At 42.4% G+C, this 26,633-nt stretch overlaps 1 protein-coding gene across 6 annotated transcripts in view; it reads right to left on the reverse strand.

Moving 5' to 3' along the window:
- Positions 1-26,633, reverse strand: part of NHS (NHS actin remodeling regulator) — a 276,792-nt gene that overhangs the window by 42,969 nt on the left and 207,190 nt on the right. Inside the window, exons 1-2 of one of the 6 annotated variants that reach the window (XM_077343148.1) lie at positions 24,537-24,845; positions 23,700-23,790 (exon numbers count right to left, since the gene is read on the reverse strand). The exons of 3 other annotated variants lie outside the window; for them this stretch is intronic. In XM_077343148.1, coding sequence (XP_077199263.1) covers positions 23,700-23,721 — 22 coding nt within the window. In that variant the 5' untranslated portion in view covers positions 23,722-23,790; positions 24,537-24,845. Of the gene's footprint in view, positions 1-23,699; positions 23,791-24,536; positions 24,847-24,931; positions 25,068-26,633 lie in introns of those variants that run through there. 2 more of the 6 variants (XM_077343145.1, XM_077343146.1) reach the window with 2 other exon arrangements.

Below are 26,633 nucleotides of genomic sequence, written 5' to 3' on the forward strand. Positions count from 1 at the left end.
TAACATACAATTTATAGTATGTTTGCACGTTTAAATTTCTGATACCTGTAACATTGACACAGATATTGAAGAATCAGAGGTAGAGGGCTTTCTTTTCTTATGAGACTTATTGTAATCATTTCTTTGATATTGTAACAATAATTTTTACTTAATATTCAGGACTTGTCACTGAGGAATGAATGTGACTGAAAATGGGCATTACCTGGATGCCGTTTTGACAGAAGTCCCACTGAATAACAAGATAAGGAAAACTACAAAAAGGACACTTTTCTTTGACTATCAGGCGGCGACTATAATATTTTATTGTATTGCCATTGGATAGGTCTTTTCCTCTCTGTTTCAGTTTCTTTAATTGCCAAACAAATAAAATGACTGTTTTATTTAAAAATATATATATGTCTATTAGTAAAAATATAATAATATAAACAAGGGACTTTTAAAAACTGAGCAGAATGAATACCTAGTAAAGGTCGGAAGGAACAGAACTGTGAAGTGGAGACTCTCGAAGGCTCTGATGAATCTCTAAGAAGGTGAAGTCTCAATACTATGCAGAAATATCATTCTCAGTCTCTTAACAGGAAATCTGCTCTGTGCTTCTCTCTCCCTTACCCTTCGCTATGCCGCACAGATTTTCATCCTTTCAATGGCTGAATGTAATGATGGTATAACTTCATGTTTGCAGTATGCTGGCCATGTTGAATAATAATCAGGTTCCTCCCAACCACAGTTTAGCATTTGAAAGAGGTTTACAACGTGTAGCTAAACATGTTTGGCACTTACAAACATTATGTTGCCCCATTGGGAAGGAAGGAGGACCAGTACAGGAGAAGAGAAGGACATGTAAGTCTATTTCTTTCTACCAAGTTTCAAACTATGGTTAAGATCCTGGGAATGCAAACTTAGGAAGAGTTAAACCCAGTTAAGCCCAGCGACTTTAGTGGACTTAGAAGGGTGTAAGTGTGCTCAGAATTGCACTAAACATGTGCCAGAGCACTGATGTTATAAAAGCAAGCAAACAAATCTATTCATTGATTTGATCTTTCTGCTTCATATTTTGACCCATAAAAGAAAATATGGGATAATGAGTCAAGTCCTAATAACTTTGCTTTGAAGTACTTGGAGAAAACGGCCATTCACTTGAGATGTTGGGAGTGAGCTACAGCATATATGACCCTCTCAATTCAGGAACTGTTAATATGGTGAAACATAGAGGCAGATCACATTCAGTAGTATATTTAATTTCAAGATAAAGTGAATTGATTAAAAACAAAAACAGCACACCTAGTTTTGTACCAGATTCCAGGAATTACAAACTACCTATCAAACAGTCTGTTTATAAAATAGATATAGGAAAGAAGTGTTGGCAGTTCAAAGCAATGATTCACAATCAGACAATATCCTGCCCAGGCTGCTATGGGCAAGCAAATGAATCTGTGGCTATAAAGACCTTTTCTTCCTATGCTACATTTGAGCTTTTACAAAAAGGCAATCTGTCCCATTAGCAAGATAATGTCTATTTGTGCACTTTCTGATACATACTAAACAAGAAATTTCCTGGGGAATTCCAGGAAGAAGCACAAAGCCATTCACAATTACAACATCCACAGAGGTAACTTCCTTCCTCCTGTTATGTTGATGCCAGTCACCAGACAGAACACAGGTTTTCTAAGTATAACAGGGTTGTGACGAACAGTCGTAGTGTGGGAGCAAAACCTTTCTTTTTAAAGCACCGGAAGGGGCAAGGATGTGTGCATTAGTGCAAGGAAATGGTATCTGGTATTCTTAAAAGGCTGCCATTGCCATCCTAAGCAGATGCCCTCATCCACTGAAGATGTAGAGCTTAGGATGGCACTTTACTTTAGCACACACCAGTAGAGTAGACAAATGCTCATTCTTTACAACACAAAATGCACTTTAAAACCTTTTAAACCAACTTCAAAACTGCACTGTTACTAGCCCTGGGTCTTTGTTTAAATTTGAATTTTGTATTTTATATTGTATATTTTGTACTTGTTTTTATATTGCCGAGTTTCATATTGTTAAGGCCTATGGACATACACATTAAATCCAACTACTACTACTGGCTCTGGGTATATAATTTCTCATTAATGAGGTTCACAGCTGGCTATGACAGCCCCCACACAACAGCATGCCAGGTTTGTGTTTTTTTTAATGCTCCGGAGAATTTGTGGCTTGATTTTGAAGGTGGTTGCTGCATTGTAGTCTCAGCCTATTTGATTTATTTTAATATGTGCCCTTACTTAGATCTTAATCCTGCTTGACATATATGGTTTTACTGTTTTGGACCGGAAATAATTGGCTCATAATGATAGATTTTATGAAAGAGCATTTTGATCCCATGATATTCATGTTGCATCTTTATGGTTTATGCTGCTGTTTCTTTGCTGTTTTCATTTTGCTTTTATAGTCTCATATGCTTTGTGGCTAGGATAAAAACTGTTTTAACATAAAAAACGAGAGAAATGAGTGTCGTATACTACAATTTAATAGTTCTGACTGCCTTCTGTCTTTTTCAAGATGCAACTCAGCCTGTCACAAAATCAGGTTTGACTGTGCCTGAAGGGCAATAAAAAATATACACTGTTCCCTGCACAAGAAGGCAACTGCTTTTTGAAAGTCTGTACAAGTTCTTAGCACAACCTGGGGCAGGGTCAAATCTTCTGAGCCTAGCTGCAAAATGAAACTATAATTAGGATTGCCAATCTCCAGGTAGTAACTGGAGAACTCCTGCTATTAGCACTGATGATCCCCAGGCAACAGAGATCAGTTCACCTGGAGAAAATGGCCACTTCTCCACTGAAGTCCCTCCCCTCTCCAAGCTCCATCCTCCTCAGGCTCCACCCCCAAATCTCCAGGTATTTCCCAACCCGGAGCTGGCAAACCTAACAATAACATACTTTGTAACATCTATACAACATATGGGATGGGCAGCATAAAAATCTAATAAATAATAATAGCAATACTGTAAAAATTATTTATTTATTTATTTATTTATTTATTTATTTATTTATTTATTTATTTATTTATCTATCATACTTTTATACCGCCCTCCCCGGAGGCTCAGGGCGGTTTACATTATAACAGAGAACCATACATAAAACAGTCTGTAGAACATGTACACAAATAACCAACAATTGCAACCAAACACAACACAGTATAACAATAAACAATCATAACACAAACACAAAATAATTCAGAATAGTAGTATCATTTTCACATTTAGGTGGCAAAAGTCCGTAAACTGGTAAAACATACAAATGGTAATTTATTATACATTGTCTACAGTAATACACAGCAAAACTTTTGATTCTTCCCCTGTAATTAGCAGCAGTAACAATTTGTGTATCTGGTTCTCTGACTCATCAGCTTTCATTTTAACGATGTAAATCTTTAGCCTTTTCATTGCAGATAAATGTCTTTCCTTTTATATCTCTAATACAAAAAGAGTTAAAATATATTTCTTTTCACATGAAATATGGGCATTCATAGAACCTAATCTAGTTGTTATAACATCCTGGTCTAAACTAAATAAAATGAAGTTCAGTAGGGACAAATGTAAAGTTCTGCATTTAGGTAGGAAAAACCAAGTACACCAATATAGGATGAGGGAGACTTGTCTTGGCAGTAGCATGTGCGAAAAGGATCTAGGTGTCTTAGTAGACCATACATTGAAAATGAGTCAGCAGTGTGACTCAGTGGCTAAAAGGCAAATGAGATTTTGGGCTGTATCAAATGGAGTATGGTTTCCAGATCACGGGAGGTGATGGTACCACTTTGCTCTGCTCTGGTTTGGCCTCATTTGGAGTACTGTGTTCAGTTTTGGGCACCACAGTTGAAGAGGGATGTAGACAAACTAGAGTGTGTCCAGAGGAGGGCAACAAAGATAGTGAGGGGTTTGGAGAACAAGACATATGAAGAAAGGTTGGGGGAGCTTGGTCTCTTTAGCCTGGAGAGGAGACGACTGAGAGGGGATCTGATAGTATTTAAAAGGCTGCCATATAGAGGATGGAACAGAGTTGTTCTCTTTTGCCCCAGGGGGATGGGCCAATTCAAAAGAAATTCTATCTAAACATCCAGAAGAAGTTCCTGACAGTTAGAGCAGTTTCTCAGTGGAACAGGCTTCCTAGGGAGGTGGTGGGGTCTCTATTTTTGGAAATTTTTAAACAAAGGCTGGATAGCCATCTGATGGAGAGGCTGCTTCTATGAAGGTTCAAGGGGTGGCAGATTACAGTGGATGAGCGATAGGGTTGTGAGTGTCCTGCATAGTGCAGGGGGTTGGAGTATATGACCCAGGAGATCCCGTCCAACTCAAAGATTCTACTATTCTATATGTTAACAATATTCAATGGCTCAATAAAAAAGAAAAAAACCCCTAAAGATGGCCACCAGGGAAATGGCAGTTGTGAGGATAGGGGTGGGGAGATTGGCTACCATGTAGGCAGGACATGGAAGATCCAACCTTCCCCTTACTCACACAGCAATCTTCTAGGCTTTCCCAAAATTTCACTGTATAGTAGATGTGTGAAAGATCAGAGGAGATCCAGGAGGTACACATTGCCCCATGAACTATGGAGAAGCAGGAAAAATTCATTCTTCTCAACAACAGTGCATCTTTGGAAAAGGCCAGAAGAAGTCTGCACACTGGAATACAAAGGCTAAAAAATATTAATACTGGATTTCAAAATCTAAACCATAACTGATTTATGGCCTTCTGCTAGTCACCTCTCAGTCACATTCCTACTTATATAAAATGGAAATCATAGACCGTTTATGCACTGGGAACTTCACTGCCCTAGGGGGCTTTGGGAATTCTGAAAATAGATAAGATGTTAGAACAAAAGGCTGCCATGGGGAGTGGGTTGAATCACCAAATTACTACTATTTTGGAAGTTTACACAAAATATTAGGAGGTTCAAAGCGAGGGTCATCCTGTCATGCAGCCAGCAACCCTGGATTCTTCTGTAGCACCCCCTCTTTCTGTGAAGAAAATCCAGGAGTGGTTCTCTGCTTTCATGAGAAGGTAATTAGTGAAAGAAGCAAGTAAGTATCAAGAAACATCACTTAGCAGCACAATGGTCAATGTACTATGCAGATTCTTCCAGTACATGAAAAATTATGTATTTGTAAACTTTAAAATCTATCCTGATAAGGAAGGAGAATACTCATTGCCCTCCAAGCACTGAGAGAAGCTGAGAAACAGGAGGTAAAAAACTGGTTTGCTTGGTGTTGTACAAAGAATTTCCCAGTTGTTTCTTTCCACTGCTACAATTCTTCACTGGCCTTCACCTTGTTGGAATAGAATATTGGCCTACCTCATATCAATAGCTTAAGAATTCTATGTGGCCCACTTTGAATATTTAGAGAAAGCATTAAATAAATAATAATAATATGTATGTACGTATGTATGTATAAATAATAATAAATAATAATAATATGTATGTACATACGTACGTACGTATGTATGCTGTTTAATGAATTACTACTACTATTAATAAGTACACCCTTGTGTCAGAAAACCATTTGCAAGCAGTGTCTCTGAAGGCCTTCTGGAGTTTATTTATCCCTTAGCTCAACACCCAACCTCAAAGGTGCTCCAACATACAGCTCTCCTCCCTTTAGTATTCCTTAAGCATGTTGGAACTGGAAACAGCTGTTCATATCAGTTGTGCTTACAGCACAATATGCAGCACCTGGGAATATTTATTAAAAGAAATGGTGTTTTATTAATGTTAAATTGTTCTTGGAATGGCTGTTTTTGATAACAAAATGTTATCAACAACAAAATTTAAATTATCCTGCCAAGGAATAAGCCAGAAGACTGGGTCAGCTTTTGGATTCCACAACCTTGTGCATTTCCAACCAACATTCCAATGACCTACTACAGGAACACTGAGAAATGCCTTTTTTCCATGTTAGGTTCCAAAGAGAGTCAATTCCCTGCCCCCCATCTAACCAAATACACAATCAACACTCAAGGTGTACCATTAAAGCAGGCTTTCTTGATGGCCCTGGAAGGGTTTCCCAAATGAGGGGGAGTATGTGTGTGTATGTGTATAAATTAAAAAATGTTAAAAATTGATTGGGTGATATTACCGTACATGGTCATGAGGATCTGTTCCCTCCTCCCAAAATGGCCAGTGAAGGTCATAGAGGGGGTAGGAAGGGAAGGGGCCCTGGGTGGGCCCCAGCTATGCTCTCTAACTGTATTCAGTATGAACGCTCCACTTCTGTTTTTTTTTTCAAAGCTTGAAGAATGTTTCAGAGGTTTCTCAATGGTAAAAAAGTTGAGAAAGGCTGCATTAAAGTCACCAAAATAGGAAATTGAAAAAATGTCGCAAGGTTTAACATCTTTCTGTAGTAGCATTCTCAACCACGGTGGCAGAGTATGAGCTTTCATGAGTCACTGCTGATTTCTTCAGGTCCAACAATGATGAGAGTCCATTTGTTCTCATATCTTGGAAAGTGGAGTGCTTTCAGATGCTGCATGACAACAGCAGGTGTTGGTAATCATACAGGAAACCTAAGTCTCAATTCAGTCATCTTGGTGTAGTGGTTAGGAGCACTGACTTCTAATCTGGCCAGCCAGGTTTGATTCCCTGCTCCTCCTCCACATGCAGCCAGCAGGGTGACCTTGGGCTCCAGCACTGATAAAGCTGTTCCTACCAAACAGTAATATCAGGGCTCTCTCAGCCTCACCTACCTCACAGGGTGTCTGTTGTGGGAAAAAGAAAGGGAAGGCGAATAGAAGCCGCTTTGAGACTCCTTTGGGGAGAGAAAAGCGGCATATAAGAACCAACTCTTTTTTAGTTCAGGAGGACGCATTGCCTTGAGATTCATTATCAATTGAAATTCAGCAGTCTCTCCTCCCTTTAGTATTCCTCCTACTCTTACCTCAGCAACTGAATGTGGAAGGATGAAATGTTTCCCAATGGGTTTTTAAATGTTGTGGTTTCTAATGTTAGACTTATGCCCATTGATCCTTAACATCCTCCAGAACTGAATCCTCCTGGACAATACTGAAACCCAGGTCTCATTATCAATGCTGATATTGTCACACTAACTACCTCTCTGTATCTCACACGTAATCTTATCAAGCCTGCTATTATCATTCACTTGCTATTGCCATTCAGCAGCTGAAATAACCTTTATAATTTTTATATCTCCAATACCTGATGTTACACTTATGGCACACATAGACTGGTCCAACAAAGTGGCAATTATGTCAGACCCAGTCCTCATAACAAAATGAGTTTGGTACCTCTAGGCCTCTCTCTCTTTCCTTGTATCCACCTCTTACAAAGCATTAGTTAGACTGTTACAGCAAGATAATTTAATTTCTCTTCCTCTTCCCCATGTTCTCTATACATTTCTCATTCATTTCTGACTTCCTTCACCTCATTTTTCTGTGTCTCCCCCCCCCCCATCCCTGAGCCAACTTTGAGACAGGCAATGGCATTTGAGACAGTGCAGGCATTTAGCTGCACTGGATGAGTTCAAATCCCCTGGGCCGGATGAAATGCACCCGAGAGTGCTCAAAGAACTTTCCGGAGAACTTGCACAACCCTTGTCCATCATCTTTGGGACCTCTTTAAGGACTGGAGATGTCCCAGAGGACTGGAAGAGACCAAACATTATTTCAATGATGACCCAGGAAACTACAGACCAGTGAGTCTGACCTCTGTTGTGGGGAAGATAATGCAGCAGATATTAAAGGGAGATCGGTGATCCAAGGAAGTCAGCATGGATTTGTCTCCATCAGGTCCTGTCAGATCAACCTGGTTTCCTTTTTTGACCAAATAACAGGTTTGCTGGATTGTGGAAATTCGGTTGATGTCGTTTACTTGGATTTTAGTAAATAAGGTTCCCCATGGTGTTCTGATAAAGGACTGCAATCTGGATTTTCAGATAGTTAGGTGGATAGGGAATTGGTTAGATAACCACAGTCAAAGAGTTGTTGTTAATGGTCTTTCATCAGACTGGAGGGAGGTGAGTAGCGGGGTACCTCAGGGCTCGATGCTTGGTCTGGTACTTTTTAACATATTTATTAATGATCTAGATGAGGGGGTGGAGGGACTACTCATCAGATTTGCAGATGACACCAATTGGGAGGACTGGCAAATACTCCAGAAGATAGAGACAGAGTTCAATGAGATTTGAACACAATGGAAAAATGGGCAAATGAGAACAAGATGCAATTTAATAAAGATAAGTGTAAAGTTCTGCATCTGGATCAGAAAAATGAAAAGCATGCCTATTGGATGGGGGATACACTTCTAGGTAACACTGTGTGTGAACGAGACCTTGGGATACTTGTGGATTGTAAACTAAACATGAGCAGGCAGTGTGATGCAGCGGTAAAAAAGGCAAATGCCATTTTGGGATGTATCAACAGGGGCTTCACATCAAAATCACAAGATGTCATAGTCCCATTGTATACGGCACTGATCAGACCACACCTGGAGTACTGTGTGCAGTTCTAGAGGCCTCACTTCAAGAAGGATGTAGATAAACTTGAAAGGGTACAGAGGAGAGTGACGAGGATGATCTGGGGCCAAGGGACCAAGCCCTATGAAGATAGGTTGAGGTACTTGGGAATGTTCAGCCTGGAGAAAAGGAGGTTGAGGGGGGACATGATAGCCCTCTTTAAGGGCAAAGGTTGGATACACACTTTTCTTGGATGCTTTAGGATACTTTGGGCTGATCCTGCGTTGAGCAGGGGGTTGGACTAGATAGCCTATATGGCCCCTTCCAACTCTATGATTCTATGATGCTATAAACCATCTCCAAACATATCTTGCCTTGAAAACCCTACAGATCAGTATAAGTCAGCAGTGACTTGATGGGGAGAGAGAGAGAGAGAGAGAGAGAGAGAGAGAGAGAGAGAGAGAGAGAGAGAGGGAGGAGGGGGTGTTAAAAAAAACTATCTGCTAGGTATGCCACAACATTCATTCAATGGTTCATAAGCTCATGATCCTGGGCCCATTCTGCACCCAAGGGTTAATGCACCTTCAATGCACCTTAGAAGTAGATTTTCCTGTTCTGCACAGGAAAATCCAGCTGCAAAAGCACATTGAAAGTGCATTATCCTCCATGTGCAGAATGAGTCCTGGACATTGTGCATTAGGCCAGTGCCTACAGGACAGGAATCACTCACAACCAGGAAAGGATACAAGGGATAATTTAAGCAGGAGGAGATGGGAGTCAAGTTTCTTCATGCACACCACCACTATAGCAAAGGTTTAGCACAGAGCTGTTCTCTAGCAGAGAACAGCACAGTCTTAGTCATTCTGGGACCTTGGGCAAAATTCTAGAACACAGCCTAAGAATCACTGCAACCCCTGACATGGAGCCAAGCAAGGGGCAGCTCTGTGTGAAGTGGGCAGGAGCTGATCCTAGAAGTTGGCTGCTTGAGCTCCAGATGCAGTGGGCATAAGTGACCGCTGCCAAGCTGGCTGCCTGAGTCTCAGATGGGGGTGGGGTGAGTTGTGATTGTGAGAACCTGTTATTTCCTCTCTTTTTCTTGGTCTGTGGGCAGTTGAGCTCCTGTTGGCCATTGGCTAAGGCCGCCCCTGGCAAAGGACAATGGCAGTAGGAAGGTTGCACTGCAGGAAGAGGGTCAAAATAATGCATTGAATTGGCAGAAAAGGTAGCCCAGTACTTAATACATTGCTGCTCTTGCTTTTCTCACTCCACTTTCGGCAGCGGAAATGACACACGATCCTAGACAATTGGATTACATGGCAGCCTTATGCACTCACTGGCTTTCACTTCAACAAAGGGATGCATGCATGCATGTATGGAAAATTTTTAAATTTTTTAACAGTCATTTTTTCCTAGAATATACTTTACTTGAAGCTTTAAAAACTCTACACCAACAGCAGCATTTTATCATTCAAAATCAGAGCTACCACTCTCTTTGGCTTCCAGCCAACATCACCTGGTATATGCTATGGTTAGGGAGAACATCAAAAATAAAAACATGTAACAAAAGGTACAGTCCAAACAGCTTTATGTTCACCATTTGGTTTAGGTTGAAATATTTGTAAGATAAATGCACCTTTCCTGTGGGTATTAGGCCTCAACAGCCAGCATGCTCATGGTCAAGGGTTATTATTATAAGGCAAATGATCATAGAGGTAGAAGCAAGATGGGGGAAAGGGTCTCAGTTCTCTTGTCTAGCATCTGCTTAAACATTTGCCTTGGGTAAAATTTGACAGAAATCAGGCCAACGGAAACAGAGGTCATGATCCCCTCCTGCATTTTCTACAGTTAACTTATTAGGGAAACTCTTAGATCTTATCTGCCCTCCTTCCTAGTTGTGTTTTTTGTAAATCCATATGTTTTTACTAATTGTTTAAATATGTATACCTTATTTACAATGCCACTTTAATATGTTAAATGTTTTCATATTCACTGCCTTGAGGACCCTATTTGGGTAGAAAACAAGCATGGAAATGTTTTAAATTAACAAATAAATGCAATAACATGCCTTGCAAATATATTGTAGAAGAAGTCATGGAGGTGAAAACAAAACCCACATGGCTCAAATCAATATATTTAATTCCCATCATAGCCCCATCTATGGATACTTAAATCTGCAGGGCGGGAACATGAAAAGCAAGAGGAAATTTTTGTAGAAACCTGGAGTTACCAAAAAAACAGAACAAAACAACAACAACAAATCACAGTTCTACATGCAAGTACACATAAGTATAATTCTATTTCACGATGTATGCAAGTAGCAGATGCCACTACTTTCTGCCATCTTCAGGAACAGGGAAGAGAAGTGGAATGTGCCAGCACTCCCAACTGCTGAGGCAGCAATGCTCCTTTTCCTAAAATTTCCAGTGCATTCGGGAGGAGGCACAGGACCCAGTGGCCTTCATCCCCTGCCAAGGCAACAACACTCGGGATGGTTGGGAAGGAGACAGGGGACTCCTTGGGACTCCTGCTGAGGCAACAGCACTCCTTCACTAATTTCATGTCAAGGAAGCAATGCTGGAGGTAGGTGGAGGAGGGGATATGGGAGTTATTGCTGCCTCCCAGAGACAAAATGACAGCCCAGGGGGTGAGCTTTGGAGCGGTATGGGATGGCACTGCTGGAGGTGGTCTTGAGTAAATGGATCAGCCCAAACTATGGGAGTACCTCAGGGAATGGATGGCAACCAGACAGTGAAAGGGAGTGGGGAAAAGAGAGAGGGGATGAGTGACAGAGAAGGACTGGGGTAGAAGAAAAGATTAGGGATGAGTGACAAAGGTGTGGGGGAGAGAGGAGGAAGTGAAGGCAGGGGAAATGGGATACCCCATTCCTGCAAATTTCTTCAGGGTCCCTACTTGTTCCATATCTGATACTTTACCCTGAACACCAAAGCTCATACTACACCTTCTCAAAATTCAGCCCCCAAATGTTGTCAGATGTCTGTTTCCCATATGTAAGACTAAGGATGGGGGGAAAGGCAGCATGGCTTCACACTTGCCTTCACAACGCCTCTCGCTGGGGTCACCATAAGCTGGCCAACATCTGACAGCATTTTACTCACACAATACTAAATCAGGCACTAGCCAGAGCCTGTATAAAAACTGTCATCACAAATCAGCTTTGATGGTGAGAACTTTTTACTTTTACGATAACATTCCTAACCCCATGCAGCAAACATCTCTTGCTCACATTAGAACGTTTCTTGTTTGTTTTCAAGATCAGCATGCCATGCAACTAAAACTTTTGAAAGGCATGGCTTGCAAAAAACAATGAGAGTCTCAGGAACACTCTGAGACTTTGTTCCTAGAAAGCTCCACTCCCAAGCAATTTCTTTTGCCCTTCTGACCTAACTGTTTTGTTTCAGAGTGGAAGGAGCTCAGGCTGGGAGACCAGAGTGCTGAGTCACTCTTACAGTGCTGAGTGGCAAAAGGAGTCAGAAAGGGGCAGACTGGTGCACTAATGCAGGGGTAGTCAACCTGTGGTCCTCCAGATGTCCATGGACTACAATTCCCATGAGCGTTTGCTGGCAGGGGCTCATGGGAATTGTAGTCCATGGACATCTGGAGGACCACAGGTTGACTACCCGTGCACTAATGGATTTGCCCTCCTAACCTTTCGGTGAGAATTGGGGATAAAAATGCCATTCTGACTGCAGGAGGATCAATACATATCTGCTTAGGTTCATTCACATGCCAGGTGATCTCCCATCTTGAAGACATCTTGGATTCTGTGAAGGACAACTCCCTTAGCAACTCATCCATCTTGGTGCTGTAACACAATTACAACATGCTTCGCTGTTAATCTATGACAGAAGGAATCAATAAGGCACATGTTGCAATATCTGCTCCCTCTGCCTGCTCCTGATATAAGCAGAAGCAAATTTGCCTAGGGAAGCAGCTTAGTAAGCAAAATGACAGGAGCACTCTCTTCAGCAAAGTTCCCAAGACTGAGAAGACATGGGACTCACCAAAATTTTCTGGCCATAAAGCCAAAGTGTTCTTTCTTCCAAAGGCCAGCACAAATGATCGCCGGAACACATACATTTCTTGCCTATTTATATTCATCAAATGAATGGCACAGTACCTTCCTATCATTCTTCATTCCTTGAGAACTTTGAAGCCATCATCATGTTAAGTGGCAGGTTTCTATTTTGTTATGTAATAGAGCCAAAACCCCCACATAACTTAATGAAGAGACTTTGATCACTCAGAGGGGTGGAAAGCAACTTCTTTCAGGTCCTGGCTTAATAGTGACAACCAGTGAGAGATCAAATACAAATGTTGGCACAAACAAGGAACAGGGGAACAAAACAGGCTTTCCCTGAAGCAGGGGCTGTGAAAGAATTTCAGCAAGGTCACTGCTGTGTCAGAACTCTGTCAGCTTTATTGAACTACAGTGGATAACAAGGCCACATTCCGCAAAGAAAAGTGTCTATTGTCACTCGTTCTGTGGCTAAATGGGAATTAGTACTTAGTAACAAAGTACTTTGCCCTTTATACAATGTACCTTCCTGCCAAATAAGAGGAAGGTAGTTAGGGTTGCCAAACTCCAGACAGGGGCTGGTGTTCTCTTGAAATTACAATCGATCTACAGACTACAGTTCCCACAAAGAAAATAGCAGTATTGGAGAATGGACTCTATGACATCACATACCTGCTAAGCTCTCTCTCCTCCTAAAACTCTGTGCCCCCGTGGCTCTGTCCCCAAATCTCCAGGAATGTCCAAGGTCAGAGTTGATAGCCTAGAATAGTCTTTGTGACCTGGCCAGCTGACATCATTTTTAGAGTGCCTCGAAACCTGAAAAATTATTTCAGGGGCTCCTACATAATCAAAAGCAGTTATTTTCTCCAAGTGATAGATCTCTGTTATATCAAGTCCAGTTGTAATTCTGGAATATTTCCAGGTCCCATTTGGATGCTGGCAACTCTAGGTCTAGAAACAGCCTCTGGGTGACTTGATACCACTCAGTTTGCATGAGAGCTTCAGGGTAGGATCTGTGAGATCCAGGTTCAGATCCCCATCTTCCTGTGGAAGCTGACTGGGTGATTTGGGACCATTCACATACTTTCATCCTACCATACCGCACAGGACTGTTATGCAGGTGAAAAAGAGGCAAGGAGTAATGTAAACTCGGGTTAGGATCCTCAAGCAGGAAACAATAAACGGTAAACAAGACATAAAACATAAAAACTAAAAACAATTCAAAGAAGACATGTAAACCCACTGCTAACAAAAAATGACAACCCGCTTGCAGGAGTCCTTAAGTTGTTGGCATTTCTGCCAAGTCAGCCAGCAAAGAAGACAATTATGACTGAGTTTAATAAAGAGACATTGCTCATTAAGCCCTACTGAGAGACTTCTCACTCATTTTTAATAAGTACATTCCTGGACGTCAGTTAATTACCTTGAGCACATCCAAAAGTGCAGTACATGATAAGGGTTGAATTCTAGTCCAAAAATACAAGGGGCAACAAACATAAAAGGATATAACTTGTTTGATTATAGTACATATATTAAATGTAGGGATACCAGAGACAGGGAACATAGGGGGCACCATCAGAAACATCATGACATCAATTATCAGAAAAACCTGGAACTGACATCAAGTCTCTAGGGCTCACTGGAAATTCTATGGTAAAACCACAGAATTTCCAGCAACTCCTACAGAGGATTGGCAACAGGACCTGGGAACAGAGAATCCCTCATACTCAATGAGAGGTTGGCAAGTCTAGTTAAACAACTAGCATTTTTTTTTACTGGTAATTTTGCAAAATGACATGAGAAATTCAACGACCTTCTTTTAACCTGTCCCCCATTTTCTTCCTCTTGGAAGATTTACCTCAACTCTGATGATCTTTTACTTCCCTCACATGGCTAGAGTAATTTCCAGGAGTTCACAAATGTCATTCTTTCAGCAATCATAATTTTACGAATATTCTATGGAAGATTGCAAACATCCATGCAATGGATGATTATTGGAGTGCATGCATTTTTAGCATCTATAAAAATATATACTATGGAATGCTGTACATATGTTCACTCAAAAAGCAAGTCACACTAATTTAACAGGCTATCCACCGAAGTAAAAATGCCTTTCATTGCAGCCTCAATTATACAACCAGAAACTGGCTACATTATATGGACACCCATCCTAGGGATGGGGGGACTTTTTCAGGATGACTTTTCCAGCTCTCTTCATTCAGCAATTTTTTTCCACTCTATAAAGCCTATGGTCTGATAAAAGAATGCATTCATTAAACTCTTCATAGTATTAGTCTTACCTCTGACAACTTTTTCCCTCCCAAGAAGGGAATGGCATACAACCTGTTGTGTTCTGCTCTACAGAAGTAGGACATCAAGGAAATAAAAGTTTGTTTTGCTGCTTCAAAAATACAGACATGATTAATACCTAGTCCCTGAGTTATCCAATGATACATCATTCTGTATTTTTTCATGCTGAGCGTGTTACTTTTTCATTCATAAAAGACAGCCCAGCCCGTATCTTTAATCACTGTACCAGAATAATAGCAGAGAAACTCACACTTGATTGCCTGTGTTATCAGACACTGTTGGCGAAGTCTAGATAAGGAGGTTGGGCTATCCCAGACGATTAGTATTCTGCATGCAAACACTTCCCTGTAACTGCAAGTCACTGGTATCCCAGCAACCCTTAATATTCTATTCTCACTGGATTGCCAGATCTTTATCAAAACATAATTACAGTCCTAATTTAGAAGATAAATTTTGATTGCTTGTCCTATGCCCTCTTCCCCAAAAATTAAGCCCTGGAGAGCCAAGAGTCCATTGTTAAAAGTATCTGTGTATGTCACACATCAATACAGCTTCTTGCCTTATAGAAATATCTGCCAGCTACTTTCCTCCTTCAGATCTATCTTTAATGCTATCTACTAGAATAAACTGGAAAAGATGAGCAAGCCAACCAACTCATATTAAAACAAAGAGCGGTATATAGTTCCATATTAATTGGAACCAGGCTATTTGCCTTTGATAGGCATGTGAGATGCACAGTATCATGGCAAGAATACATTTTTATGGCAGCATCAAATTCTGAGGATGAGTGGAGGTGGTAAGTAACCTATGGAGTCTTGTAAATTTAGGGGTAAGGAAGACCACTCTATGCATTATACAGAACTAGGGGCAAAGCCCGTTGTCTCCAAGAATACAACGGGCGCTAGAGCTTGGCAGTGGGAAGAGGAAGGTGAGGAGTTGTCCAGTCTGTAAGGGCATGGGGTTGTCATGTGTGTTGTGTGGGAGGTTGTGGTGGCATGGTGGCAAAAGAGGCCATGGGTGTGGAGATATGGGTGTCAAGAACCTGTGGTGTGGAATGTTCGTTGATTGTGGGAGAGGTCTGACCTTTGGGAATTGTGGCATAGTGGTTACAGATGAGCTTTCCAGAGCCATGTCCTCAGATATGTGAAGGGAAAATCAGACTGGAGACTCTTCTTAGGGGAAGATTACATGGCAACCAATTCCCCCCAGTTCTGCGTCATTTCCCTTCTTGTGTGAATGAGGCCACATTCACCGAAATGCCCCTCTGCCCTAATACACATAGGGTAGTCACAGTACACAGGTGTCCACCCTGTTCCTTCTGTCTCCCATATTTTCACTGTTGATAAAATGTTATGTGCCCACATGCTTCTTTCATGGTTGCTCCTTAGAAGAACGGATTTTTGTACCCTATTGCTTACTACCCAAAGGAGTCTCAAAGCGGTTTACAAACACCTTTTCCATTTGTCTCTCCACAATACTCAACCTGTGAGGTATGTAGGGTTGTGAGAGATCTGAGAGAACTGGGAATGGGCCGCAGTGACCCAGCAGGCCTCAGGTGTCTCAAAGCATTTTCCAATCGTCTTCCCCTTCTCTCCCCATAGCAGACTGCCCATGAGGGAGGTGGGGTTGCGAGCCTCACAGGGAAGCTGGCAACCCTAAGAGGAAGACTGTCTGTGCACAGCAGTCTTGACCTTAGTAAGGTTTTTAATACTATTTTTTTATTTGCCAGGCCAAGGTTATTTGCCAGTTACTATTTCAGTGACGATGTGTCTCCAGATATTTACTTGTTCTCTATTTAGTTTCAGGCTGTAAATATTTATTTAGATCTTCCTGCACTTCCCAGACTCACAGGACTGATGCTGGTCTGCCTGTCTGCGCCCCAGAATACAAACAGTTGCTGGTAAGGGCTGGCCATAGCCCATAGGCCAGGAGGGACACTCCTGCACCACTCCCTACCAACTGCAGGCAAAAATGGCTCATTTGAAGGCTGGACTCTGAGGCATTGTACGATTTTGAAGTCCCACCTCCAAACCTCCAGGAATATTTCCAACCCAGGGGTAGCCAACCTACAGGTGTGGCCTGGAGAGCTCCTGGAATTAAGGCTCACCTGCAGAGTATAAAGATCAGCTCCCCAGGCAGAAAGGGCTACTTTGGACAGGGTTGTGGTAGAGAAGAAACATTAAAGCTTCCCACACAGGTTGTTGTTGAATTGAAAGACTTGAGGCCTACTGCACAGGGTTGTTGTGCAGATGAAACAGGAAACAAAAGAGCCAGCTTCCTCTGCAGAATAACGCTGTGCAGTGGCCTCAAATCTGCAGAGAGTTGCAAAGAAGAAAGACACATGGCTTGGCTGTGGCTAACCCCCGGGCAGAGCAGTATTTTAAGTGAGAAGGGGCTTTTCTGTGGCCTCCCTGTCAGGCAACTGTTTGGCAGAAGGGGAAAGTCCCCCCCCCTCAAAAGGAAGGCCCTCAGGCTCCCCTGTGTTGCTCTCTGAAGGAAAATGCCTCCCTCCCCTCAGTCTGGGCCTGTCAGAGGCTCCTTTGAAGCAGGCCTGAAGGGGGTAAGGGGGAGGGGGAGGGAGCACACTCACCAGCCTTCGACCAGCTCTGTCAGGGATCTGAGGCAATTTCCAGTTGGACATGGCAGTTAGGACAGCCTTGGAGCGAAAAGGGCTGGCGCAGCCTCTGTTCTCATCCCCCTTGGCAGCTCTGCTGACCTCCTCTCCCTGCGGTGGTCAGGAGCAGACTGGCAGCCAGACTGGGCTGGGTGAATGGAATTTTGGTCTGTCCTGGTGAGGGGCCAATAGGAAGGCACTTTGCGCGCCTCCCCATTGGCTGCTTGGCTCTGGATGGACACTCGGAGGGCCCAATCAGGAGCCGCTTCGCGGCTCCTGATTGGGCCCTCTGAGTTTTTATCCTGGACAGGGCCCGCCCTAACTCCTCCCAAGGTGGCCTTACTCTTTTATTTAATAGGACCCTGTCCTATTTAAAGATGGATAGAATCTTGGACTATATCACTTCAAAGACAAGTAGGGTAATAGTTTCCTTGCTCCCTTGTAACAACCAAAATGCCAGCACCACCAGTGTACAGACATCCTTATTCTTTGGTATATCTCTGTTTCCTCTGATTGCTGCAGCCCATTAAGACCCTTGAAATTTTGTTCCCAATGCTCAGTAGATTCTCAGGAAGAACACTGGAGTAAAAGGGATTTCTGCAGTAGGAGGGGGAATTGGCAGAAATTGTTGCTCCTTCTTTCAAAAATTTAAATGCCATTAAATGCTTGGTTGGCTTACATGACACCACATGTAGTATCAAAGAAGGTGTTAAGGCATTCCAAGCACCCAGAACACAGAGCATCACTGCTCCAAGACATAGTGTTCCGTGTATATCATGTGGCTAATAGCCACTGTTGGTCCCCTGTTCCATATATTTATCTAATCCCCTCTTGGCTTAATAAAATATGTATTTTTAATATGTTGTAGTCCACAATGAGCCCAATGGAAGACAGGCAGTCTGGAAATATAACAATAAAAAAAAATATTTCTCCCCAATGTGCTGAATTCTCAAAGTGTCTTATGCCAGAAGGGGAAGACTTTTGTTTTATTTGGCATACTCCAAATAACTATTATTGGTCCTGTTCCTTGGGTGTTGAATTATTTTATACATATCTTATTTTAATGCAGTTTTTATGTGGAAATGTTTGATGTTTTGGTGTCTGCTGCCTTGGGGGGCATATTTGGGTAGAATAGCCCACACTTAAGCTGTTGGATAACCAAAACATCAAAAATACTCACAGCATTTCCACAATCTCCTAAACGGATTCTTTTAAAAAAAAGGGATATAAGATTAGTCTGACAGGATCTATTTTGGACAAAGCCATTCTGGCTTCTGCTAATCACTGTACTGTATTCAAGATTCTTACAGACAGACTGCTTTAAAATCTGTTCTATTATCTTCTCAGTACTGAAGTCAGACTGACTAGTTGTCTGCTGTTTCCTGGATCACCTCTCCTGACATTTTGGAGACTGCAACAACATTTGTCCATTTTTAGCCTTGTGTTATCTGTCCCCATGTATTTTTTGAAGATGATAGATACTGAGATGAAGGCAGTATTCTAGCATACATGAATCTAGTCATTTAATGTGGCTAAATATTCTGTGATAATCTTACACTGCAAGCCTTGCTTTTCATGTTGTTTATAGTCTGCCCTTCTCAATGAGACTGAAGGTAAATTACACAGTGTCCAGTCTCCTTCACGAATCTTCTCTGAGGTTTCATATGGTTCCCCTTCTTAGAAAAGTCAAAGACAAGACAGAAGTTGAGGAGTTCTATCTTCTTTGTCACCCTTTAACATTTCACCATCCTCACTGAGCATGAGCTTTATTATTAGTGCTCTTGCACTAAACAAACTTCCTATGTCATATTCTATATATCAAGAATTATTTGGGAAACAGTTGTACCTTAAGAAATAAGAGTCATGGAATGTTGTAAAAAGATTTCTAAATCTGATAACAAGAAAGATGTATGACACAAGATGCATTCACAAAGCTCTTGACTTGGAATAATTTCACCCAAGAACATAACAGAATCTAACATGTTAGATCCAAGCAATGGGCTATCCAGTCCAATACTCTTTGTCACACAGTGGTCAAATCTAGGTGCCATCAACAGGTCCACAAGTGGGACCAGAACTCCAGAAGCCCCCCCACTGTTGTCCCCAAGCACCAAGAATACAGAGCATCATTGCCCCAGATATAGTGTTCCATCTATACCATGTGGTTAATAGTCACTGATGGCCCTTTGCTCCATATGTTTATCTAATCCCCCCTGGAAGCTGTCTATGCTTGTAGCCTCCACCACTTCCTGTGGCAGTGAATTCATATGTTAATTTCCTTTGTTACTGGTGCTCACTAGGGAAAAGTTTTAATATCTGGTTGGGTACCTTGTTGTAAAAAGGTAAAGGTAAAGGTATCCCCTGTGCAAGCACCGAGTCATGTCTGACCCTTGGGGTGACGCCCTCTAGCGTTTTCATGGCAGACTCAATACGGGGTGGTTTGCCAGTGCCTTCCCCAGTCATTACCGTTTACCCCCCAGCAAGCTGGGTACTCATTTTACCGACCTCGGAAGGATGGAAGGCTGAGTCAACCTTCAGCCGGCTGCTGGGATTGAACTCCCAGCCTCATGGGCAAAGCTTTCAGGCGGCTGCCTTACCACTCTGCGCCACAAGAGGCTCTTACCTTGTTGTAGTGATGCTCTATTTTGTTTTCAGTACCATTTGTTTATTTCTGCATTCCACATGCACCATTAAATACCCTCTATTACTGGTGTTCCATCCAACACCCATTACGTTGGCTTGTGTCCTTCTACTCTAACAGGAGAAAAACATTTCCAATAAAGAAAGCTTGTTTAAGTAGAAGGAAGGTTTAGCTGAGCAAGTGGCAGGATATTAGCCAAAAAAAAAATGTGTTTATTCCTGAGGGCGATATATAAATATAATAAACAAACAAACAAACAAACAAATAAATAATGTATATGCTGCCTTTCCATAAACCTGTTTGAGGCATCTCACAAGTCAAAATATCAGTTGTACCTAACATACACCTCTGCATGTCACCGTTTTCATCAACAAAACAAGTGAAAGCAAGGCTAGAATATTTATATAATGACTTTTAAATAGCGGCAAGTATTTATCAACAATAAATAGTGGGGACTGAATTCAGGAATTTCAATTCTGTTTATAATTTTTTTCTTCTCTCATCCTGGGGATTTAATCTGATGATATTTCCTCAACCTTGAGGAGAAGAAACCCAGATGAAAAAAGCAAATGACTCTACTTTACCTGTTTTATCACCCACCTTCTTTTAAAACTCATTCTCCCTAACTTTGGTGTAAGTCATGGGGACTGGGGAATATTCTTGTTTTAAGATCCATAATTGCATACTTTCATTATACCATAATTTAGGGTTTGTGATAAAAGTGCCACCATGGATCTCTTAAGGTTTTCCAGGATCCCAAATATCAACAGTGAGGATATTTTTTTTACGGTCCCTGGTATGCATTTTCATGATTAAGCCATCTTTAATTATTATAATGGACAGTCACTACACACAGTCCACAAAAATGTTAAAATTATATAGCAATGGATAATGTCCTAATTTTTATTTGAGAATTTTAATTATGAGGTCACTCTTGCCACAGCCTGTGGGACCCTGGTATTGTGCGACTGCGGATTGAAACAAGTCTTCCTTCTGCATCTAAAGTCTGTACACATTTGGATAAAATGCGGTTAAGAACATGAAAAGTTGGGTCAGATTGCTCATTGGAAGTCCCACTGATCAGGATTCAATCTGGAGTAGTCTATATGCATTGGAAATCCGGTGATTTGAGAATGGAATCTGACCTAATGGGATTTTGTGGATTATCCCAGTGACACGGCTTCTGCACAAGTAGAAAAAGCATTAACTTTTTTTGTTCAAGTTAGAGGAGAATCGTGTACAGACAACTCCCCCACACAGATGTTGACTAAATGGCCCTGTATATGTGCAACTGCCAATGACCATTTATGCACTGGGAACTTCACTGCCCCACCCCCCAGTCAGGAGCACAGATCGGGGGTGGATGAGGTGCACCAGGCCAAATGCTCCCCCATGTGGGTGCAGGAAGAGGTGGGGCAATCTGCCACGACTACAACTCCAGCCTGCAGGCCAGCATGAAACCTCCAGTGCATAAACGGCCAATGTGTGGTAGATGTGTTTGTGTGATCAGTGATGCTGTTTCCAAATGGGAAATGACTATACACTCACACACTTTATCCACATGTTCATATCACAGATACCCCAGTGATGAGGCCAGCACATTTTTACCTGCACTCCTTCCCATCATGTTCAGTCAATGCCTAGGAGCAAGTGTTCAGAGGTTAGATTAATCAAGGTTGCAACATGGGCTATGAAAACCCCCACAGTAGAGGATCCTTGACAGCACCCCCAGATTTTTCTTCCCCTAACCAAATAGGGTACTAGATCCAAAAATTCTTGTAGATAGCATGGAAGTGAACATACAACTAGCAAAAACATCAGGACCCACTGGGCATTTCCCTCAATAGACAGTGAATGTCTATAAAATAGATGTGGGATAGCATAACCCATATGTTTACAACATTCTTCTATTACAGCTAGTTGAGTCAACCCATGTACCACATAATGTGTATGATCAGTCAAGTATAAATTAGTTGTTGAATTAATATCATATAACATAGCTAATTTATACACTAACTATGAGACTAAGATGACAAGCCAATTTAAACATTCTGCTACCTACACATCAGCATATGCAGAACAATCAGTCTAATATTATCGAGGCAGGGGTTTCCAGGACTCACCGACATTTGCCCCTCCTTTCCTTCTCACATGCATCTTGCCCCCTGCTATTCAACCTTCACGCCCACCCCCTTTTCTTCTCCTCGCTTCTGCAATAACTGTCACCAGCAATGACTAAGCAACACATGCCTAGCTAAACCAGGCATTTGGCATCGGAAAGCTAAGCAGCGAGTGAGCCATTGAAAAACACCGTTGTGCCTTCCAAGGGCAACTGAGGATACCAGAAGGGAATGACGAGGGGGCATCCATTCCCTCTTGCACAATGCACCACACTGCAGAAGGAAGAGCCGGCTGTGGCACGAGCCACTAGCAGCAGCAGCAGCAGCAGCAGCAGCAGCAATGTTGCAAAGCTCTGCCTCGCCGTTCTCATTCAGAGCATGTTCTAGGGTTGCAATGCGTTTCACAACATAGCACGGGATTTCACATTCTGGATCAGTGGAGAAGTATTTGTCAGTCGCTATCATCATCACCGTTTCTTACTGTGGTCAGGGTTTTTCCCCCTCGGTGCCTTTTGTCGTGCTGGAAAGGGTGGGGGCGGGGGGTCCTATCACTGCTGCCATCATAAACGGAACGGCATTTTCTGTAACAGATCTATCACTAGTTCTTAGTCAGCAGTAGCAAAAATAACAGCAATAGCAATAGCACAGTTGTGTGCTTTTAGGCAGCTCTTTGCAGAATAAGGTGCAGGCATAGCCCTCAGCAACAGGAGAGTGCAGGACTGAAAGATTCTTGATCAGCAGCAAGCTTGCAAGCAGGCATTGTTATAGTATTTTGTGTTGGTCTGAAAAGCCTTAAATGTAGGGACTCTTCTATAAAAATCAACAAAAAGTACTGGTAACAGCAGCAGCAGCCCCTGCCCGCCATCTTGTCTCAATCACTCTACCCTGTATGGAATTCTTAATGACCTTAACAAAAATTACTATTGACATATTGCTTTTTTGTTTAGGTTGTAAGCAAACAGGGGGAAAAACCAAACACCTTTGCTTGAATGGCCAAAGGTCAGACTCCTATTCTGTCAATTTCTGTGAAAAGGAAAAAGAGACCAGTAGAGATAGCATTAAAATAGGTTTTTAGAATGGATCTTTTCCATTATTAGGGGAAACCACTAAAAATGCAGTGTTTCTGTTTAATGTAACCTGACATTTCCTGTTTTTTTTCTGAAACAAAAATCAACTTCAGTCTTTTGAGCTTTTAGTATACGAACAATTTTCCTTCTACCTGCTGCTTTTAAAGTACAGTATGGTTCCTATACCAGAAATTTCTTAGAGTCTAGCAGCTTCTTCATCTCCATACCATACTAATAAGCATAGATGCTGTGCACAAAACTCATCTAGGCAACAAACAGGATTATATTGCAAATACACACATGCTACTACCAAGACCAAACTTCAAACCAGATACAAGGCATTTTGAAATGCCCTGACAAATGCTACTAGAAAAGGGGTGGGTGGGAGAGAGTTTAATTACATTCGCCTTACTCAGATTTTAAAAGATCACACAAGTTGGTCTATATAGGAAAGAAAATTTATTACCATTGGGGAAACTCCCGTTCATTTAGATTCTCCAGCCAATGCTTAAAGTCACCCAGAGATTGCAGCGTTTCCCTTTAACTTCATGCCCCAACTGTGTAAAGAATTAGTTAAAAATGACGTCACTGCCCATCAGTTCATCCCTTCCTCCCCTCCCCCCCCCATTCAGTTGCCAGAAAACCTGAAGCAACTACTTTGCATCCTTCCAAGTTGGCCAATGAAACATTACTTGGCAAGTTCTGAGTTCTACATCTGCCCATGCTGGTCTGTGACAGTGCAATATAGAAAACACGTTCCCTTTAAGCCTTCCACAGCATCTTTGCCAAATGAGCCCTGTATAAAAGGTCCCCACACCATTCATAATATCACGTAAGAAATCCTGATTGCTCTCATCTCTGTACAAAACCTGACAGAATTACAGAGCCCATCTTGGAGGATGGTTGAATGGTGATGCATCTCTTCTGGAATCTGTCTGGAGGGGACTTCTTTCCAAAAGGAGAGGGGCCCTATTTGGTGGTGGTATCTTTGTCCTATCAGGACTGAAATCTCTCCTTTTCCCCTCCCCATTCTCCTAAACATGGCATCATGAGAACATGATTCCAACTAGACTTTGGGGGAGGGAAGGGGGAAGAATTCTGAATGGAAGCTACTTCTGGTGAGGTCATCTATTGAATTAGAGTGATGCTGAAGTCTGGATCCCTGCAGTTTTACACAAAGACTGCCCTGACACACAGTTTCTTGGATTATAGACCCATGCAGCTGCTGAAGAGGAAGGCTCCTAATTGCTATGCTGTTAAAGAAATCAGTCCTTTTTGCCACCGCACGCTCTGATAAAAGTACCTGGTTTAAGCAGTCTACCGATCCATCCAGAAGATTCCTCTGGAGCATGCATATTGTATTCATTACTGCATTTAGCATTCCCAGTTCTATCTGTGTGTGAAGAAGATGCTGCTGCAAAAATCCTTCGGCCAGCAAGGAGTCAGAAAACAAAGCCGGCTTGCTAACACACGACACGCACAGCTTTGGCTGCATCCCTCTGCTCTCCAAGACCTTCGGCGTTATATTAAGGGGACCTTCTAAAAATAAATTCCACTCCTGATTCACTGCAGCTACAGCACCCCGTCGGCAGCCACAAAGCCGGCAGCAAAGCAGGCCAGCCACAATGCAAGGCCTGCTGCAGAGATAGCCAGTCGGTTTGTTGCTATGGGCACCCACATCCCCCTCCCCTTCCGTACCTGAATATCTTCGCCTTGGGTTGTGCTGGAGCGTGTACTGGGAATTGCCCATCCCCGATGTGGCCAGAAGGCAGCACTAAACATCCTGGGTAAGGTTCAGGGGCCTAATGGAGAACAGCTCCATGGTTCTGCATCCTCTCAGTCATCCTCATGCTAACAGCAGCTACAGAGACAGAATTGGAAGCAGCAGCAGCAGCAGCTGTAACACTGGGAGGAAAGGCGAGTCTCTCTATGTGCATGGATAACCGGCTTGTGTACATCTCTTTTATGCTATATATTTATTTATGCTATTGATGCTGCTCTCTGTGTGCAAGTTAATGCTATTACATTATTCGTTAAAATGTTTCTATATTATGCTTCCAACCAAATAGGGTCCCCAAGGTGGTTAATATTCAAAAGTTAAAGTGGCATTTCAAATAAAATGTATATAACTGATTTAAACAGTGCAATTAAAACAGTACGACAGGTTCATATGAAAGAAGTCAAACCTTCATGCTAGCCCTAAGCATGTAGGTCTTTCAAGGTCAAAAGTAGCATGTAGGAAGGAGGTTAGGAGCCAGAGTAGGTGGTACAGGAGTGATATGATCCCTATGATCCACTCTAGTCAGCATTTTGGCTGCAGCATTATAAGCTATAGCTTCTGGACAGTCTTCAAGGGTAGCCCCATGTACAGCACATTTCAATTTAGATGTTGCCAGAGTATGCACAATGGCAAGACCAAGTTATCTTTGTACACAGATAAGAAATATGACTTTAAGCATAAATAATAAGATTTGGGAAATACAGAAAAGCCTCACCTATGGGTTCTGTGTGCATCATGTTATATGTACATGCCTTAAAAATTAATGTCTAAAGTTGACTGCCACCGATGTGTGTTTGTGTGTAGACCCAAGCATCTTGGACATGTTAAAGAAGGGCTGTGGTTTATTTTTTACATTATTTATTTTCACTTTTATATCCTGCCACTTCTCAACTATTTTACCATTGAAAATTATTTTAAAAAATTACTTGGAGCAGGAAATGGAGAGGGGAGGGCGGGTGTGAGGGCAGGACAAAGTTGCTCTATATGGTCCTCTCCATACAGTCTTATCCTTGGTTGCTCACTGGTGGTTTGTGCGATTTAGGCTGGTAAATCCAGTTTTCTGGATTCCCAAAATCATGAGTTAAAAATGGCCAAATTGTGACCTGGGTACTGACAGCCTCGGGATGTTGGCGACGTCATGTGTGTGGGGGGGTCTATATTCTGCCAACATGCGAAGACTGTCCAGGAAATGTGTGGAAATGGCCTTTGTATTCTAAGGCAGTGGTCCCCAACCTTTCTGAGGCTGGGGACCGGCAGGGCAGCGGGCCATGCCCACGCATCGCGCATGAGCGGGACGCGCCCGCGCATGCGCGATGCGCGAATGTGTCATGCGTGGCCGAAACCGCGCATGAGTGCATGCACAAAAGTGCTGTGCATGCGCAAAAGTGCCATGCATGCATGATTTCGGCCACACATGGCACATGTGTGCGTGCATGCATGCGCGATGCGCGGGCATGGCCCGCACATGTGTGATGCGCAGGCGTGGCCCTGATTCCCTCTCCCCGCCCTCCCGCAGTAACAAGCTTCCCGGGCCGCAAGCTTGTGGCCTGGGAAGTTTTTTTACTGCGGGGGGGCGGGGAGAGGGAGCCGCGGCCCGGCGCCATGGCCTTCGCGGCCTGG

The sequence above is a fragment of the Paroedura picta genome, chromosome 6 (assembly GCF_049243985.1).
Source record: "Paroedura picta isolate Pp20150507F chromosome 6, Ppicta_v3.0, whole genome shotgun sequence".
NCBI classification, from domain to species: domain Eukaryota; kingdom Metazoa; phylum Chordata; class Lepidosauria; order Squamata; family Gekkonidae; genus Paroedura; species Paroedura picta.